We start from the raw sequence: 21,011 nt of genomic DNA, 5'->3' as shown, positions 1-21,011 counted from the left end.
TTTGTGATGGCCCACACGGAGAAGCGGCAGTAGCTCAGGAGCCCAGGTTTCTACCCGGCTCTTCCCCTTTCTTAATCAGACGGCCGCATCTGTCCTCCCCACGCCGCCCATAAATCACACTGATCAGATTACAGTTCGCTTGTGATCCCTTTTCCACTTCCAGGAGTGCTTTACAATACAGCCGCACCTGCGAGGTTATGGGGAAATTATCAAGCCATATTCAAATGGCTTTCTTTACGGCACAGCGCTGCGTGCCAAGGTCATAAATGTCATCAGTGTTGTCGGATTGACTGGAACCGCGTATCGTGTCTCATATCGCACGCCATCAGCTGATTTTATCTGCTGTCGGTAGATCCAGATCCGCCCATCGTGCTCAGTAAGTCAAAGCCCCAGAGCAGGGTGCCGTACCTCAGACGCGAACGCGGAACACGGCCAGGGTTTCGTACATTGTTTGCCCACATCTTTTGGTTTCCCATTAGTTTCAATTTGTAAATCGTAAATCATTGACATTTATAAACAAGATCTGGTGTTTGTTTTTAATGGAGCTGCATGGAGTGGCTTCCTGCTATGAATGGTTCAAAACCAGCCAAAAGCTCGCCCGGCCCTGTTCATTCCTCAGTGTCACGCAAACCTCGATGTTTCTAAAGCATTGCCAAATCTAAAAGCCAGGTCCCGCTTTAAAAACAAAACAAAACTGATTATTTTTGAGCGATGTCCTGTTGCAAAATGTGACAAAGGAGGAGTGTGAATTTTGTCTGGTCCCCGCTGTGAATCAGGCCAGCTCGAAAAGAAACGCAATAAAGGCACAGGAGCAGCTGCAGACTGACCAGTCCACACAACACAATTAATCACAAAAGCCTCTTTTAATGCATTGAGCTAATCAGCACACATCCAACCTCCACCAGCTTTCTGGACCATCTGCAAGATGACAGACCCTCCTTATTGTGAAACGACTGGCACCATGCTATCGTGCGCTCGTGTCAATGAAATTTACCTCCTAGCAACAGTCAAGCTCCATGCGTGGAAACCAAAGGCCTGTAATCGAATGAACAATTCAAAGAGCCAGGAATGTCCTGCTGCACTCAAAATGTGATTATCAAATGGTTCCCCTTCACAGCAGTACACTGCAAAGAAAAAAGGCTAAAATAACTAAATAAAAAATGGGTGCGAGTTAAAAATTGTTGTTTTTGCATGTCTCCAATCACATTATAATAAATTAAAAATACAAAAATAAAAAAACACTCCATGCTTGCTCTTTACATTTATTACAGAGATTAATTATTTTTACTGTTACAATGACAGTGAAATATGACCAATGTGAATGAGGACATGCAAACTATACAGATTAATCTTCCATCCCAAATATTTATTTATTTATTGATTTACTCCCATTCTCCCCAATTGGGAAAGCATAATCACAATCCCAGTCTCTCCACAATGATGAGCATCCAGTTAAATTTGGGAATAACTCAGTCCGGACTATGGGATGTATCTAAGACCAAGTGCCTATCCTACTGAGCTACTGAGGATTTACTCTTTACTGAGGAAGTGAATGCAACGCTGCATGCTATTCACAGAAGGAATACTACCAAACACAGCAAGCCAACTACATCAAACCTTTACAAAGAAACTGGGCTCTTTCACCAATTGCTAAAGGTCACCATTACAAGGTATGATGTTGGGCACCCAGGCCAACTCACACTAAGCCCACACACTAGTGAACCAAAAGAACACAAACAGAACTGGTTTTTGACAGCCAGTGTGGAGAAAAACAGTCATTTCCTTAAAATGCTTTAAAGTGAACAGCTCATTAGAAGATAAAATGATCACACTTAGAGTAGATCGACAAATAACAATCATTCAGAACACTGAAACTTACTGCCCAGAGGCAGCCAACGGGGGCAGCCCTTCCTCTTATTTGAACCAATGTATCAAACTCATCAGCAACATTTGTTTCTTTAAATGCAGCTAGCGGGCAAATCAATTAGTGTAATGACCCATGTTCAGGTATACATTTGATCCAGCCAGAGATCTAAATACTTCCACAAACAACGAAGGCATAATGTGGACATAGACTACATTTTATACGTTCAGTAAATGGTAATGACATCCATCTGACCTCATGACAAAATGATCAAGATAATGGACCAAATCCACGGATTAGCCTAAAACACTGCAGTTTCGGGTTACCAAACCATGTTCCTGGCGATTTACAGTCCTGTAAGGTTTCACTCAAACCCTAATTTGGCACACCTGATTCTACTCATTATCAGCTCAACAATAGCTCTACCTGCAGAATGAGGAGTGCTTTGTTAGGGCTGGAATGAAACCTGACAGGACGGTAGATCTCCAGGAACAGGATTGGGCAGCCCTGCTGTAGACTTGCATCTCATTACAAGCACACCTCCTGTAACACTGGAAATCTCGCAGCGATTTCTGTACGCACATTTCATTGGGATATTTGGGCTACAGTCTGGCCTGCGATCAAGAAGTCAGTCGAAGCAGACTCGAGAACCCAGTTACCTAAATATCAATATCTAGACGACAGAGTCTCTCGGGAATGAAGTCTGCATTTCCCAAATCAATTTTCGAGTCTGAGTTCATATGGAATGCAGCAGATTAAATTCAACAGCCTCCACCCATATTTTACGGCAGTCTGGCGCCGGCAGGTTTGCGAAGGCGAGCTGGGACCCACGTCTGAAGCAGCGAAGCTCCAGCACGGTTAAATGACACCCAGCACACTTCAGCACTGCTTCAAAACAAAGACAACACTTCTGCTTCTGTGGCTCTTAATGGAGGGCAGTGTGCAGGTAAAATACCAGTGCTTGCCATTAGGATTACACAAAAATACCACCTTACAGACCTGCCTCAAGATCCTCAAATGCAAGCTTATTCCTCAGCAAAAACAGCTCGCAGAGTGGAGACAGCACTACCCAGCTAACGGTATGCATAAACACACTCAGATGGGAGTGATTGTGTGCCTGCACATTGGCCAAAAAAGCAAACGCTCCTTCCATTAACTGCTGCAAGGCTGCAGGTTGTATGGTGGGCTGCACTTTCTTTATTAGCTCAATTTATTTTGATGGTTCTGACTCATTTTCACATTACTCTTAAAAATGACTAGGGCTCAGCCAATTGCAATTTTAACCAACTGGCCAGCCAATATCAGCAAGACACTTCGCAATGCATTATGTCCTTGGATTATGATAAATGATCAACTAATAGGCCTAGTTCTGGTAGCCTGAGTGTTTTGAGTGCAGCCAGTGCAGAGTGGTAAATGCAATATGATAAACAGGGTTATTTCTGCTGGAATTGCGTTGAGAGAAGGCAGTTGAGCTTATAGTATATGATGTACATATGGCTGATTTGGGTTTCTCCTCTGTGGAAATGCCTCGGGTTCACCTCGCTGGGTGTACAGGCGAGGGGGTGGAAAGGAATATCTGTATCCTAGTCAGATAAGAGGGAAGGCACAGAAGTGTCAACACTTTTCCAAAAGTGTCAAACTCCCCTCCCGAATACGTCGGTCTCCCACACTGCACCCATTTCAGAGTACAAACCTGCCGCATTACGCTCACAAACCTCCCCACTATTTTTGCATTGCGTCTTTAAATTCTGCTATTTCATGTAGGCGAACTCTCGTAAAACACAATGATGAGATGTAATTTATGACCGAGGCTTACCAGCTGCTTCACATAAGAAACATTTTTATGAAATAAGCATTATTGTTTTACAAACAGAATATGCCAAATTATTTTGAGATTTCTTTATTCCCTGGGTTACTGGTTGTTTTTAGTTTTTTTTACTTCAAAACTGCATATAGAATTTCATATTGTACAACAGTTCAAGAGCGGTCTGAGGCTGACCGCTTCCAGCAATGAGGTAGCCATCATTTTTGCGAATCTTTTCCGAGCAGGACTGGGGCTAATTCCATTACAAATCAGTCCGTTCAGGAAATGAACTGACACGGAATTCACAAATTGATAGAGCGAAAAGGGAATTAACCCCAACCTTGTAATACAGTAGAGCTGTTGGATGTTCCAAAACACTACAGTGCCTTGAAACTGTTTGGCATGAAGATGAACACCCCAGTTATTAGTGAAAACACTTAAGTGTTACTGGACTCATTATTCACTCCAGAACACCAAAACAAAACATTAGCAAGCAAGGTTTGTTGCAGCTTCTTTCAACCTTCTTGTATTATTGACCAACTGAAACAAGAAGGCAAAGGCTACACTGTTGCACTCGCTTGATAATTCCAAAGGATGCTCTTTTATACCTACAGTGGCCCATTCCATAAAGTAAATGGGTAGCTCATAAAACTGCTACTGCTCATGACGCACTGGTTAGATCCGGTGGATCTGGGTTTGAGTCCCCGACCAGCTTTGATCCCTCCCTGCGTGGAGCGTGCATGTTCCCCCAGTGTTCCTGTGGGCTTCCTTGGGGTACCCCAGATACCATCCACAAACCAAAGACAGGTAGCCCAAGACCATGTCAAATTAACTGATAAACTATAAAACTTTAAAATTTTGAACAGTTTGCTAAGGAATTAATAACTTCTCAGGAAATTATAGAACATGTGACCCGTTCTATCATAATCAGTAGCAAGTCGTGACGGGCAATTTCACATAAATCGATGTTTATGTAAAAACGTTCATTTTTGGCTGTTTTGGGCTTACATCTTCATTTTGTAGAACAATATCTTGGCTTTCATAATCTGCACGTCGTAGTGCCAAATTCAGAGTAGAAATACAGTTTTTATGCTTTTAAAATGGAAGATGTCAAAGTGAAAGTGCATTGTTTGGAGGCTAGCCAGCTTGCCACCTTTCAGCAGTCGCAAACAACCTCATCAGAGGCGTTCCTGACATGTGAGTGCATTTGCTTTCATTGTATGCAAGTCTTAATGTCAAGAGTTTTGTAGGCCCAGTGTCGGTAGCTCCCAGCCTCACATGATGCCCACAAAGAAACTTTCAAGCGGTTTCTCAAAAACATGGTTTGGTGGCACTCAAAATCAAATGGGACACGACTCCCTTGATATCTGGAGAGCGCCAACTTTGGTAACGTTAGAAAGCAAAATACATTTTGGGGTCAATACGACTGATTTTGATACAGCAGGTCACATATAGTGAAGCACAAACGAAGAAACCAGCATGAAAACTGCGCCCAAAAATTTGGAAAACTATTCTCACAAGTATACTAAGGGTAAGTTAAATCTGTGCTGAAAGAAAATGTATCATCACCAAATTCATACAGCATAGACAAGTGTGTGCAGTTTAACACGCATGGAAAAGACAAACAGGTTTTTTGTATGAGCAAAGACAGAACGTTTTCTGGCAAATACCACATGTAGGCTAGACCAAATTACAAGCAATGACACTGTTGCGTCAGCAATTATTCAGTATGAGGTGAGGTTTCTGGAACTCAGAACTGAAAATAGCCATTTCATTGTGACTTGTGGGGCGGGGGGAGCAATTTCTCATGGCAAGTGGGCCCTTTATGTTGGGTAAGAATAACATTTAAGAAAAAGCCATGTTCCTAACTATCAAGTCATAGGGGGCGACATGGCTCAGGCAGTAAGAGCAGTCGTCTGGCAGTCGGAGGGTTGCCGGTTCGATCCCCCGCCCGGGCTGTGTCGAAGTGTCCCTGAGCAAGACACCTAACCCCCAAATGCTCCTGACGAGCTGGTCGGGGCCTTGCATGGCAACCAATCGCCGTCGGTGTGTGAGTGTGTGTATGAATGGGTGAATGGAGAAGCATCAATTGTACAGCGCTTTGGATAAAGGCGCTATATAAATGCCTGCCATTTACCATTTACCATCATAGCCTATTTGTGTAATAAAGCATTCCAGTTTCAGTACAGATGGGGAAATAATTACCAAATACCATGTGCCTTGTAACAGCATAATTTTAAACCCTTGTCTTCCTAAATAATTAGGCAATTACATCAAAGCTGTCAACATGAAAGTCAGTTTTCATTTGATTCTCCAAATTGTGAGGCACTGAATCAGCTTTAATTTCAAAGATATTCTAAGCCTGTTAGGAAAAAACAACTGCCAGAAGGCTTAGTAAAAAATTGAAATAAACCCAACACAATGCAGAGCATCATATTATACTAGAAACCATCAAACAAGGCTGTAGGAACTACAACTTCCACATTCCCACAGGACAATTCCGCGATGTCCACCCCGCATGACGTCTAGCTTGGTTCAGCCAATCCCGTAGTGGTGGGAGCAATAAACTTTCCCGTATAAGAGCAAGACACGTTCTTGGGATCTCCCTTCTGCCTCTTCTCTTCCCTTTCTTCATTCCCTTCCTCGACGCACCCTTTTTGGCCATTCGCTTCGGCTCATCTGCTCCGAGACTGAGGCTGAATGCTGCACAGTGCACTACCAGGCCTACGGACACACCCAGTTACCTCGCGGTAACTTCGTGGCCTATAGCGAGTGGAAACTGGTGTACGCGGAACGCTACATCAGTTTACTCCTGCAAAGGTCACCAACGAACAACAGCAACAAACCTTTCCTCCCGGAAAAAGGACAAGCGAACATCCTTCCAGCAACCGAGTGCACCAGACGACAACGCGCGGCTAAGACGCTCCAGCCTGCGCACCTCTCCAGGACACGCATTCACAGCACCATCGCGGCTCCTACAAGGACAGCACGTCTTTTGGATCCAATGCGTATGGACTCAGTAAGAGAACAAACATTCAGGCATAGCCAGTGTTTAGTTTAGTCTTAACGTTTTTGTGAATCTGTGTTTCAATATTTACCATCCTACCATTGTAATGTGTTTGGTTAGCTACATATATATGTACGTGAATTGATTCGCCGTCTTTTGCGCATATATAGAGTAAAACTACGCAAGTAGTCCCTTCTCACAGCTAACTCTAACTCATTACCACACCCAGAACTCTAGCTTACTCAAGCTAGCTACTCCCACCTGTCCTATGTTCAAGCGACCCGCGCGCGCCCACACACACACATACACGCCCTAACTTAACCTACTAATTTACCCAACTAAATTTCCGTTAGTTTATCTGTTATGTGTTTGTACGTTGTTTAATGAATATATTTTATTAAACCCCGGTGTCCGTTTTGGAATCACATAGACATGAGAGCCGAGTTAAAGCAGTCTTTCGAAGAACTTCCAACCTTCAGGTTATCGGTATGTTTAATCCTTAATATTGGTAATTTTAATTATTAATTAAAATACTAAATTTGTGGTTACATATTTCTGATAACAGTAATTTTATGAGACTGATTACTTTTTGCAGTTATACTGCTGCATAACATTAACTGGCGCCCCGGTTTCGTAGAGAGTAAAATCCCTACGTTATTTGGCGGCCCGTGCGAGGACCCCTACATGTTTTGGAGCCCGTGCGAGGACCCCTACAAGGCAATATGCCGACATCCCTTAAAACTCTTAAAATAAGTTCATAATCAATAAAGTTGATATACCAGAGCTAAATGTCCCTTGTAAGCACACCCATGTTACATATTTAGGCTAAATAACCATGCATGCACCTGTTGGATCATCAATAATGAGCAACAACTGTGCCCCAATGATAGTTTTTCAACAAGCCTTTGATCTAGTCTGTTCCTTTGCCACACTACCATAACTCCAACTTCAATCTCACACAGCATGCCTGCAATTCCTTTTACTTGATATTGCACATATAACCTTCAAAAGTTCAAATGGGAGGAGCACCCTAACCTGAAACCCTAAAGTAAACTGGTAGCGAAAGTTGATTATCAAATGAATTTATATTTTATGTTCTGAAACTATCAGGAAAGCTGAAGAAAACAAAAACGGAAACTGAAAATAAGACTGTATAATCATTAAATATTTGGTCTCAACCTATAGCCTATTCATCCCAGTGCCATTAAATAGGGATTCACTTAAAAGACAGCCACTTCTTACCAAATCTCACATCATATCATATTCAGACTAATGGAGCCACAGGAGGATCGATAGTTTGTCTTTAGCTTCTTATGGTGACCATTGTAAGAACACTGAGACAAACTGGAAGCAGAGTCATTTCGGATTAACCTAACAAATGCTGCAGGGCTCTAGTGTTCAAGTCCAACACAAATACTAGCATCTCGCCATTCGTCATATCAAAGTATCACTTTCAAACTTCTGTACATAGTTGTATCATAGGGCATTGCATTACTGAATCACGGCTAATCAGAACAACGTACCTGGTCTCTCTCATGTGGAAGAAGCGTAACACGTGGCAGGAGCAACGGGGAAGCACTGATGCATCTGGAAGATCCCCTTCCCTCCGCACTTCCGTAGTTCATTCTGTAAAGAGGCCCGTTCTTCAGCAGCCTCCCGTTATTGACAGCCCGCTTGGCTGCCAGCCGCAGCCGCCGCTGGAACATGGGGTTGCCGACGATGTTCGACAGGTCATCCTGGTTCCGGAGGAACCTCTCAATGTTCCTCAGGGAGGAGCCACCGGGATCGTCCAGGCCTTCGATGGCTCGTTTGAGAATCTTATTCCAATCTACATGACGCAGGTCGCTTGAGCCCCACGAAGATCCCTTTAGAGACAGAGAAAAGCCTCCAGATTTCAGAGATGAACTTCGGCCCGGGTTCTCAGGGTCTTTGTACGATGCACTCCCCTTATTTGTAACCTTCAGGATGGAGCCATCGTGAACACTTAATTCCAACTGCTCAAGGACAGTTTTTCTGTCTAGTCCACGCAATCCAGACACGGCATGGCAAATTCTCTCTTCCGAAGGCCTCTGCTTTTGCCTTTTGATCTTCTGTATTGCTTCAAGAATCCACTCCGTGTACAAGGGGTTTGCAAGTTTTACCATGTTTGAATAATTTGTTCCGGGAAGGAGTGATCCATAGAGCTTAACCTTTTCCCTTTTAAAAATTAAAAGCACCCATAGTTCAAAAAGCACTGCAAAAAGAGTTTACGAACCACCATATAGGACATTCTTGTAAATCCTGGGAATGGCGAATTCAATTTCAGATCAGGGCCGAAAGAGAATTACTCAATTGCTGAGATCGTCATCCACCATACAACACTGCTCAACAAATGTCCTTTAGCAGAATCCTAGAACAAAGGAGAAGAAAGAGCAGATTACTACAGCTTTAAGAATATGGATGAAAATGAAGAGTTCATGATTGTAAACATCTGTTTGCAGACAGACATGCAGGTACATTTTTCCAAAGAGAGAAGGACAGTTACATTCTTGATTTCCCCCTGTGATCCATCCTTAAAATTAGGCTTTTTGGCATCAGGTGGCTGATGGACTATTTTACTTTCAAACACCTGAAAATGGTTGAATAAGCACCCATGTTCTTTCCTGATGTCATCTAGCCTAGATCATCTTCTGACATTTGGCTCTGAAAGAATTAGCAGCAATACTGTGACTAATTGAATTCCATTCATGAAACAAACGGCACTCCAAAGACACCACTTCTAGTTCTTTTATCAAACACACATTCAAATCTGTGACACAACACATCACAATAAAGTGTAAATTGCTTTGAAAAACGTGTTTGCTTCATCACATTCCTAATACAATAAACAGGGTTGCCAAAAATAATTCCTTAATTCAGATGTACCAGATGGACTTTTACTTTGTACTTTTGTCTTATTTTACGAGACAAATTGATAATAGGCCGAAATCAAGGAAATGAGATTCAGGAAATCTGGAAAGTATTAAATCCATTCCAGTTTGACTGAAACTTTAATCCGCAGACAAAATATTTTGTACCTTTGATCACTGGCAAAATGAAGACCTAACAGCTATGGCTGAAAACAGCCAGTTTTATTTCTAAAAAGTATTGTGTATGTAGTCAGACAGTAGTGCATGCTCATCTGTAGTCCTTCCTCAACCTGAAATAAGACGTTGTTTCTATAGGATATCCACTCACCAAGTGCTGGAAGTGCACATTTCAGCAGGAGGCTAACTTTAAAACCCGTGGGAAACCAGTTTATGAGAAACTGGACTGGCCATCCCTGCTCAAACTACTACCAGTAACGTTACCCATCGATGTTAAATGAATAACTTTGCTGTTGGATCATTAATGTAATTATACAAGGATAAATGCATTGGTCAACGAAGGCCATTTTGTTACACCACATGTCACAACATGACAATAACCATACCACATCAATGTTAAACGAATTCAATAACAGAAAAGATGCGTAAAAAATAGTAGTGCGGCGAGCAACCAGCAGGTGACATTTAGCCATTGTGTTAAATTCTTCAACTCCTTGCTAACGCAGATCGCTTGCAACAAAACCCAAAAATAACACATCAAAATCGGCTCTATACTGCAGCAGCAGGGTCAACCGAGAATTGCAGGAAAGAGAAGATCCACTGCATCCCTCGCAACTATCTCTCCAAGGGTCAATTCAATCATTTGCTAATCATCTCAATCAATGCATGCTTCGACACTTAAGTAACGTTAGTCAATGTCATCTCGCTACTCAGTACAGAATGCAGCGCTCGCCACCTCATCCACCAAATGCTAACTGCTAGCCATCTCAGCTCCAACCCACTACTAACTAAGTTAGTGAGCTTGGCAGGCTGTTAGCAGTGAAATCCAAGTGGCAGCTTGGTGCTTACATTTATTGATAAAACATTTGAATATCCCAATATACTTGTTTGCTAAACGTTTTCCAATTTCGAAGTAACGTTGCGGGCAATATTTTAAAAAATGACCAATTTCACTTCAAAAGTTACGTAGCTTGCTACATAGCTAAGTTAGCCACCTACCCGGATAACCTAGCTAGTTAGCTAGGCTAGCTAAATATTACGGAGATAGCAAGGAGGTACAACCTAGCTGCTAATAAGCCAGTCCGCTAGATTGATACAGATAGCTAACGTTAGCTACAATTCCAGCTAGCCATCAAAAAGGGCTAACGATTACAATCAACTCAAATCTCATGGTAAACATTTTATGACAGCTTCCGAAAGATGACTGTGGTTAATTTATGACGGTACATTAACACTCCAATTAACCTGTGACTGCCGTGAATGAAAGACAAATCACAAACCTTGGCTTCTAGCAGCTGAGCGAGCTGAGGTTGCGCTGCTGCCTGCTGCTGGTGTTACCTAAACAGACGCCATTTTGTTACAATGTTGTAGTTTACATGAATCCGACATGACACTGATTACAACCCAATGGAGTCTCATTAAACCTTACCTACACACTGATGCGCCCTCCCTAGCAACTTTAATATTGGTTGTAAAAGACAAGATCCGATTTCTGGTTTGATAAAGGACATGCCAATCATCAAACATAAGCTCTGCCCAACTAAGAATTTGTTGGCTACATGATCTGTCATTGATATCTAATTGCTCCGCCCTTTAAGGTAACTCTTCACACAGTGCAGTTAAAGTATTTTACTTAAACAAGATATTCCCACCTCTGTCATAGGACAATAAATAAATGAATATTCGTAATAATTTCGCTTTTCTGTAGATTTAATTTGATATAATTTTGTATGACTGCCGCAACCACAGCCTGGCACAAGAAAAACAGTCCATGACATGGCAAATATAACAGTACAAGTAGAGAACCACCTTAACACATGCAAGTAGCGAACCACCTTAACACATACACTTTAAAGTGATTTGAAACATTTTAGATTTTAATTGGTGGGCTTTTATATCCATCACATTAGCTAAAGTGTCACACAGTACCTCTACTGCTGGTCGCTAGCAGTACTCTAGTTTGTTGAGCTATGATTCCTCGAATTTTTATTTATTTATTTTGTTATGCTACCTGGCTACAGAGTCTCTATTTTGATCACACCTTGCGATTAGTGGCCAAATACAGTTATAAGCTTGGTAACTTTATATGCACATGCATATGTTGGTAATGGCTGATATTTTATGGTGTGTTCTGCAAGCAGAGAAACAACTTCCACAGCGAGCAGATGCATATTGGCTTTAACCAATGATACATCAACGTCACTGATGTTAGCTATCGCTGTAGCCATCTAGTAAGCAAGCAAGCTCCTCGAAATGCATAACGTTACACGTATTCAATAACTTGCTGACAAGCATGCGACCTCCGCAACATCTAGCTAGCTATATTTTATCAACAGCAGCTAGAACCCCGTTCAACTTTGCATTTCTCAAGTGCCAGTATCAGCCGACAAATACGTATCCAGAAATTTCCACACGGGTATCCATCCCATCCCTTCGTCTTGGCTAATGCATTTTACTATAGAACATCGCTCCGCGGTTTAATTTTAAACCTGAAATTCCTTGGTGGTGATGTAGCTTACCTTGCTAACAGGCTAACTAGCCAATAAGCTTCACGTTAAGCGATTCAACATTGTAGGAAACAAAACGACTGGCTACATACAGAAATGCAGATAAAATGAAGTCCGCGAAAGAAAAAATGCCCGGTGGTAAAAAATGTGTTGGAGGCTTGTTACCTTTTCAAGTTTTCGGAGTGTCCTCTCTTCATAAGCGCAATACTTGAAACGATGAATAAATAAACAAGGAAATAAATCCAAAGGCTTTCTTTTAGCTAACGTGATTTAATAAATGAACGCACGCGACAGCTCTCGCTGAGGCAGAAAGGACCTGATAACAACTAATTGAAAGGTTAATCTACATAGCAGCCTGTGACAAAGTAGTACCCTCCCCCTTCTTCACTCAAGCTATCTGTAATGTTTGTAGCGCTGTGTGTGATCACGGGGAAATAACGACAGTTTTAGTTTTTTTCACACAGGGGAAAAAGAGCACAGTGTAACGTTGGAAGAAATATAGCCTGCACATTAATTGATTCGAATATATGACAGCTCAATATTTCCGAAATAATCGTGGAGTCAATAGCTACTTGATTCTCATGAACGTTTATTGCTAATTAATTAGGTTAGTTGTACAGTGAACTGCCATGACCAGGTTTAGATAACCTTCTTATTTTGCGGGGTGAAATGAAGCAGACCTCTGTTCTCGTGAAGAACAGTCAAATCGCATAATTGCGCATGTATTACGCTCCAGATACAAATATTTATACGGGGCAATCATTAGTTTAAGACCATGTCGCAAGATATGACAACATCATTAGCCTACAAACAACGCAAATGATTTTGTACCGTATTCAGTGCTTTGTAAATATTATATTTCGGCACTGCCATGTTGATTTAGTGCAAACGCTTCATGCTTGTGACATGAAATGCTCTACAAGACAATTTATGAGTAAGAATTGAGTGGACAATTTACATTTGCTTTATTTAGAGGAAATATATTTTCCTGAATAAAATTAGCTTTGATTTGGATCACATCAAATGTTCATCTGTAAAACTATAGGCCTATAAGTTGTTTAGAGAAATGTGGCATTGTGCTGAATGCTTGATTTATTGTTATTAGTGGAAAGCTATAAAGTCCCCATTGAAACTTAAGGAAATTGATGCGAGAAGGATTTGTTGTGTCTTTTTGGACTGTATTCAAATAGCTTGTGAATGCAAATTAATATACAAGGCTGGTCCTGCACACCTCTAAGTGAGAATAGGCTATAAATAGAAGCTCAAAAGCACATCAAGTTAAGACAGCCCCGTGAGATTCTTATGAAAACATAAACTTGAAAGATTTTAATGTTTTCATTAAGTATCTCTTCTTAAAACCATCTGCTGGCAGTAACACAATATAAAACAGAATTAATAATAATAAAAACAATTGCATGGAGATTTCAGAAAATTAAACCTACAAGGAAACTGATGAAGATGGCTTATGATGATGGGTTTCAAATTATCCACTTCTGGAACATAACTGCATCTTTCATACAATAGTAATCAGTAAAACTACTTTCTGTAGGAATGTGATGTTCCACAAACAATTCACAGGCATGAGGGCTGCATTTAGGTATAATGATATGCAACTGATAAAGTATGTTTAGACAACAGCAGAGACTTCAAGACATGATCCATCATATGAAGTATGATATTAATGTGCACTAGACCTATTAATTGTCCAGTAAGTTAAAAACACTGTCAGATACAGCACCTGGTGCTCAAAGTAATGTGAACATCCATCCATCCATCCATTATCTGAACCCGCTTATCCTGATCATGGTCGCAGGGGGGCTGGAGCCTATCCCAGCATACATTGGGCGAAAGGCAGGAATACACCCTGGACAGGTCGCCAGTCCATCGCAGGGCACACACACCATTCACTCACACACACAGCCTAACGTGCATGTCTTTGGACTGTGGGAGGAAACCCACGCAGACATGGGGAGAACATGCAAACTCCGCACAGAGAGGCCCCGGCCGACGGGGATTCAAACCCAGGACCTCCTTGCTGTGAGGTGGCAGTGCTACCCACTGCACCATCCGTGCCGCCTAATGTGAACATGGGAAAAGTAAAATATTGATGCCCATACAATAGTGAAAAGAGCTTCAATAATGTACATAGCACATACAGCAATTTACTCTTCAAATTAAATTGAGATAATATTCACCAAATTATTTCACTGGTAAACCACATTTTTTAAAGGCAAACCATTTAAAACTAAAACACTTCCATCAACATTTCCATCATGTGTACGAAATGACAAATATGAAATAACCCAACTTGGAGGACGAGAGGGATGTTTTGCATCTTCTTAAACCCTTCTCCATCAATGCATTCCCACGCTACCCTTTTGTCCCAGGAGAGATATGTGTTGTATTTTGCATCTCAGCATGTGTCAATTTAATATTGGAAGATAGCGTTAATGTTATTTTCAGGCACAATTGTTTGAACTCTCAGGGATTTATCATCAACCAAAAACAGTTCCCTTTGTGTTGCTGAGACACAATGGTTTCAAATTAAGAAAAGTCCTGGAGCAAAATACAGTGGGCAGGGAACGGTTTGAAGGAAGACACTGACATAGAACAGTGCCCTCGTTATCAGCAAATGTTCTTTAACCTGGACCGGTGGATCCTGCAGGGGCTGGTCAAGCCTGGGCTAATCGGGCTGGGAGCATGTGGCATTGGTGAGTCCCCATCCCCCTACTCAGTCTCTGCCAACTGCCACGCTGGTGTACACCAGCGCCCATCTATGGGGCAAACGCCAAGCACATCTTCACTCACCTCGCTGCACGTCCAGACAGGAGACGTGGTCAGGAGCCAAGTGAAAGAAAACACCTCATACTGAAGCGCCTTCAGCACAAAGCATTCTGGGAACACAAAAACCTGGCCCAGACATCTGTTCTTCCAGGAGCACATCAAAGTCAATTTCCAAAACAGCCCAAATATAAACTGTGGATTGGCTGTCACATGTCAGAATGTTTCATTTAACAAATCAGGAGAGACTTCGGCAAGATACAAACTGCAGAATTCTTGCCTTTGGATACCAATGACCTGAAAGCAAAACTAATGGACATTTAATTGCAGTGACAATAAAATGGATGTATTTTGTTGGGAGTTATTTTGGTGGAGAGAAAAAAAAAAAACCTTACAAAAAGGAAAATAGAATGTAAACATTCTCATCTCCCGATCATGGCTCCCATCTTTTAGTGTGTTTGTGTTTTACCATCTGTCACCCAGAGTAGCGAATGAAGCAGCTGCCATGGAGTGTGATCTGGCCCAATCAGCAATGTGGCCCCTTTCAATGTGCATCTGTGTGAAAACTTGAAAATGCGGATAAAAAAAGGTTCAAACAAGTTGTTAATTACATTTGCCCTCCAACTTATTTTTTTTCTTACAAGAGTGCATTAGCATAAACACATTAACACACAGACAAATGAAATCAGAAAGAGCACTATATCACTCACTCCTGGAAGTGTATGCATCAGGGGGGGGGGGGGAAGCAATCTACTTTTTTTGCAATGTAAACTCACCGTATTCTGAACACCAAGTTATGTTGTTTATGTTCCAAACAGTGCAACTTTCAAGATGAATAAAAATAAATAAATAAATAAATAAAATGCTGGATCAGCTTTGTTTTTTTTGTCTGTGGAAAGTGTGATTCCTTCCGTTTTCCTAAATACATTTAAAAAAAAAAAAGTTACATACGCAATCCATTTCAGCATACAGTGACATGCTAACATTGCTAGCATTGTGGTGGGGAAGCTGTTGCTAACCAGAAACTACGAACCAGGCAGGCTTATACGGCTCAACCTGCATAACAGAGTGAATAGGTGTTCGGACCATTGTGAGCCAACACGGTCTTCCTAACATATGGACGTTGAGCAGCTATTTGTCATTTTCTCTATAAATATTGGTCTAATTCACATCAAAGTGTTTCAGTGCCTGGGATAGTCAATAAGCAACCATAATCATAAACCACATTCCTCAAGAGAAAAACTTTCATTGAACGGACATTAACTTCAGGTGGAAGCGGTTGCTTCCCTGTGAGTTTAAGTTATAAGTTTAAACGCAGGGAAGCAGCGTTGTGCTCATTACTGCTCTCAATAGTGTCGTTTAAAAAAAAGAAAAAAGAAAAAGATAATAAAAAATAGCAATTTGGGGGAGAACGGTTAGTGTTTTAATTCTCACTCCCCCACATTAAAAAAAATATATCAGTTGTATGTCATATCACTCAGCTCACAGGCACATCATAGTGGTTAAGTGCTGTTTGCAACACTATAAAAACTCGCATATCAAATAATTTCATTATACGGAGCACTCAGTCAAGTGTTTTCTACTAAAGTGCAATCCACAAAGTTAAAATGCACTAATGGCTACAATAAAAAGGTATAGCATTTGTTTCGCCATTAGCATAAAAAGTAGAAGGGCAAAAAAAGGAATATCCTCAAAATTTGCATTGTACTCATTTGGGGGTATGTACATTTGTCATACTGTATCAAAAGCATATTATATCAAAACCAATTTAAACAAGGTCTTGTTCATGACCCGCATTTCAAAAGCCATCAGAACAACTGAAAATACAAACCATGCAAGTCAAACCCTGTGAAAGAGAGGCTACGTGCTTAGCTCGGGTTACAAAGAAGAAGGAGTGATGTGAACAAGCTGTGCACTGTAGTTGGTAAGTGGAGCCATAACGTGCGAGTGATGCAGCAGTGTGTCTCTGTTATGTTTGGGCAGAGGGAGAGAGACGGGGGCTGGGGGGGGGGGATGGGAGGGGTCCACACAACTGTTCTCCTCCAGCTTCAATGCTCTGCCGCCCCACACTGAGAGGGAGGGGTCCCGGGCTCTTTTTCCCGGGCCCTCCTCTGATCGGGGGTCTGCCAATGCCAGCTCTGTCACCCACAGGGCCCGCAGCGGGGGGCAAAGGATCAGCCTAATTTTCAGGTCCCCCTAATGATCACCATGAAGAGCAACCACTAATCTCATAACTGAGAAAAACGACCTCCTGCAGGCCTGCTATGGAGATCCAGGGAGGTGCAGCATCCAGCCCGGAGCCCCGCTGAGTGCAGGGGAGATTACGGAGCAGCACCGGGGCCCCAGTCTGCACCCCCTTCCCGCTAATGAGAGGGCTGAGCATCCTATAGTGCAATCAGGACCCGCACTGATTAGGCTGCTGCAACTAGTAGTCCCCGCCAGTGCCCGTAATAAATCAGCACAATAAACACCTCATGTGGTCACAATACCGTACAGTTTATTGAGTCAGTTTGATGACAGGACATTGAAATAGGATGTAGCATGCAGAGGGATCCCAGCTTGAGAATGTACAGCAAAAGGATATTCCAGCAGTAGAGTGTAAAAGTGTGCACTCTGAGTAACTAATTTGGCATATTGAGAAAAGAATACATTAACAAATACTCCCGCACCAAATGTTAAGCATTCAGTCGCACTACATTATTTCAATAAATATTCTTTAAAAAAAATCTACAGCATGTCATTGATTAACTCCCCAGAGTGAATTTACTTTTGTGTCAATCCTGTCACTTAAGTAAAATGTATGAATGTACTCGATATGACAACATGATCAGATGTGAATTCTATGTCGAAATGCAACACAGAGGAAGGAAAAAAACCAAAAAAGTCAGTATTCATAAAACATGTCTTCTACAAAAAAACCTTTTAAGATCTTTAAGTAATAGATTAATTTCCTCTGTAAACGCGAGTTCATTAAGTCAAGTTCATTCACACAATTACACACACCATGACCAGCTGCAGGGTGAAGCCCTCATAATTGTACACATGGAATAGAGACAGGAATCTCCAGGCAGGCAGTGAGAGAGGGAAGGAGATCTTTCTTTTCTTTTTTTTTTTCTTTTTTTCTTAAAACGAGAAAACAGGTTGCGGTCCCACAAAAAACGTCAGGAGAGAGGGGTTAGTGGAAGTCTGGCTTCTCGGGGAAAGTGCAGCCCACGCGTCGGATGATGACGTTGGCGGCGTAGTGTCCCGCCCGGATGCACTCCTCCAGAGGATGCTCCTGCACCAGCGCCGACAGGAAGCCTGGGGAGAGAGCGGGGCCAGAGGGGTTATCAAAGCGCCACCATTCTCCTCCAGAGCTTCCCAAATCTGCCGTCACCACAACGTCAGAGCTCCTGTCCCCACCCCATGACTCACCGGAGGTTCCCACCCACAGTTTAGGAGCCACTGTCTTAATAATTCATAGATTGATGCACCAAATGACAAAACATAACAGGATATACACCCAAGGGCAGCCATATCTGCGATTTCCTCCAGGGAAGAACTGATGATTTACATAACAAATTTTCACACATCAGAACAAACAGTAATTTGTTTCCAAAGTACATTTGTACTGTACCATTTACATTTGAAATACCCATTTAGTGGACAGGGAGAATAGTAAAATCCTCATCCTCAAAATCTTCCACCTGTGTCCATTTCCAATTCACCAAGGAAACTCCAGGAAAAAACCAGCTGGCAAAAATCATTTTCTGACACTGCAAACTGCTGGCTTCCAACCTCTCGTGGAACGGAAAAAGAAAAAATCAATACTATGTTTGAGAAAACATGCTTACAGCTTTATTAGGGTGTCTTGGTTGTCCAGGAACAACCAGCCCACTGGAAGACTTGGCAACAAATTGACTCACAGCCCTTGAAAGCAAGCAGGCCTAGCAAGAGGTCCACTGATAAGGTTCGATAAAAACATATACTGCAGGATACCAGCAAACAGAAAACAGCACAGCAAATGTCAATATTTCCCTCCGAAGACGTGTTTATGGGTTTGATGTTGGATACAACTGCACCACGCACGTGCGCACAGACACACACACAAACACAAACACAAATATAAACACACAAACACAAACACACACACACACACACAAATACAAATACAAACCCACGCAAACACGCACACAGACCCCTTTCATGAGAAAAGAATTGTCTTTCTCGACAATTATTATATTCACGCAGCCTCTTAATACTTCTGACATCCACTCAAACACTTCGCCGCATAACATCACACAACATTTACACATAAGACGTCTGGAGCGACACCACCCGCCCCCGTTCAGGTAAAGCGAACGGCACCGGTACGTCGCGACACGAGTGTGTATGCCGAGTGACAGCGGAGGTGTGGAGGTGCGAAACAAAAAGTGAGGCGTTCTGTTCCGTCTCAATTAGGTGAGGGAGAGCTGTTAACTCAGAGAAACTCGCTTCGCTGCTACCACGTCGAGCGTCGTCGCTTTAAACAAGTTCGAGAAACAAACTTCAGCTTTTTTCGTCCACTGGGCACGTTTCGAAAGATAAAAACCTGGTTAAGAATACAGCCAGAAAACACTTTATTTAACAAACACTTTATGTAGGAAAACGGCAATCATCAAGATGTTTTCTTACACAGACGCAGCATTGTTAAAGCACAGGTGCTCCATCAGTGGATTTTACTAGGCGAACACTAACAAAACAGAACCCTGGGCCCTCTATGGGAGTGTGGGGTGGGGGGAACCCAGTGAAAGCATTTCTTTGGCCATACTAGACCTATAAGCATTAGCTAGATAAAAGACACTATGTTGGGGTAAGCACCAAAAAAAAGTATATTCTGATTCAGTGTTCAGTGCAATGATAATGCACACTCAGGGAGCACTTTTTTTAGACCTGTACACCAGCTTGTAAATGCAATTATTTAATCAGCCAATCATGTGGCAGGAACTAAGTGCATAAAAGCATGCAAACGTGGTCAAGAGGTTCAGCTATTTTTCAGACCAAATGTCAGAACAGGGAAGAAAGGTCGTCTAAGTGACTTTGACCGTGGATGATTATTGGAGCCATTCAGGGTGGTTTTTGGTCATTTTCGAAACGATCCAATTACACAAGGAATGTAGATACTGGGTAGCGTCTTTCCCTTTCAGAAGCGGAGTGCGCTTCCCGCCTGCGGTCGAAGGGTACAGTACCTCCCACAAAAGCATCCCCGGCTCCGTTCGTATCCACGATGTCGTCCTGATCGATGTCCAGCACGGGGTACGCCACCGCCTTGTCACCTGCGGGAGGAGAAAGCCACACGAGAAAGGGTGAACGCCAGCGTTCTGACACCGCCTCGGAATCCGGGTCTGAACACACGGCTCTTTAACAGGCTGGGCACGGGCCGTAATTACGGGGTGGAGTTTACACTTCCGACGCCGTGCCAATGCTCCGCCGTGCCATTACACTTTAGTAGTGCTTGAGATGCAAGCCTGGGTAAATGTCAGACATATTAAACCAGGATGACTCACGGAGTGTATGGAGTCAAATTTAATTGAAATTTCTGTTCCGACCCCGATGACTATTTCCTTGTATAATTTGCAATTAGCTGCCATTTGTTTACTTTTATTGTTCCTCTGGAGCCCGAGGAGGATAAAATAATAGTTGGCGGAGAGGAAGGAAACGGCACTCGTCCTGCAGTGACAGCTTCAACGCTGTCTGCTCTATGTCAGTTAATCCAGAGCTGGATTTCAGCACAACTTCAGCAACAGACTTCTGGCAATTTATTAGCTTAATTAAAATTTACTCTCTGAAAGGAAATACATGTATACGACTACCTGAAGCAAAGTATGCACGAACATAACAATGAATGACACACTAAACACGTAAAGGCACTTGTGTAAAAAACGCAGTAAAACAAATGAAGAGTGAAGAACGGCAGATGACAGAAGTTGAGCGGAACAGAGAGACGTGACATCGGCAGCTGGTG

At 42.3% G+C, this 21,011-nt stretch overlaps 2 protein-coding genes across 6 annotated transcripts in view; both read right to left on the bottom strand.

Annotated features, from left to right (window-relative positions):
* Positions 1–12,546, bottom strand: part of LOC133121738 (histone acetyltransferase KAT6B-like) — a 39,942-nt gene extending 27,396 nt beyond the window's left edge. For 3 of the 4 annotated variants that reach the window (XM_061231163.1, XM_061231166.1, XM_061231167.1), the window contains exons 1-2: positions 11,021–11,139; positions 8,199–9,064 (exon numbers count right to left, since the gene is read on the bottom strand). In XM_061231163.1, the coding sequence (XP_061087147.1) occupies positions 8,199–8,819 (621 nt within the window). In that variant the 5' untranslated portion in view covers positions 8,820–9,064; positions 11,021–11,139. Of the gene's footprint in view, positions 1–8,198; positions 9,065–11,020; positions 11,140–12,412 lie in introns of those variants that run through there. The other variant, XM_061231164.1, reaches the window with a different exon arrangement.
* A 4,957-nt stretch (positions 12,547–17,503) lies between these two features.
* LOC133122423 (adenosine kinase-like) overlaps positions 17,504–21,011 on the bottom strand; it is a 140,110-nt gene continuing 136,602 nt past the window's right edge. For both annotated transcript variants that reach the window (XM_061232386.1, XM_061232387.1), the window contains exons 10-11: positions 20,236–20,322; positions 17,504–18,328 (exon numbers count right to left, since the gene is read on the bottom strand). In XM_061232386.1, coding sequence (XP_061088370.1) covers positions 18,204–18,328; positions 20,236–20,322 — 212 coding nt within the window. In that variant the 3' untranslated portion in view covers positions 17,504–18,203. The remainder of the gene's footprint in view (positions 18,329–20,235; positions 20,323–21,011) is intronic.

This window comes from Conger conger, chromosome 2 (genome assembly GCF_963514075.1).
Source record: "Conger conger chromosome 2, fConCon1.1, whole genome shotgun sequence".
Taxonomy (NCBI): Eukaryota; Metazoa; Chordata; class Actinopteri; order Anguilliformes; family Congridae; genus Conger; species Conger conger.
Note: the sequence above shows the minus strand (reverse complement) of the source record. Positions and strands in the feature narration are given on the sequence as shown.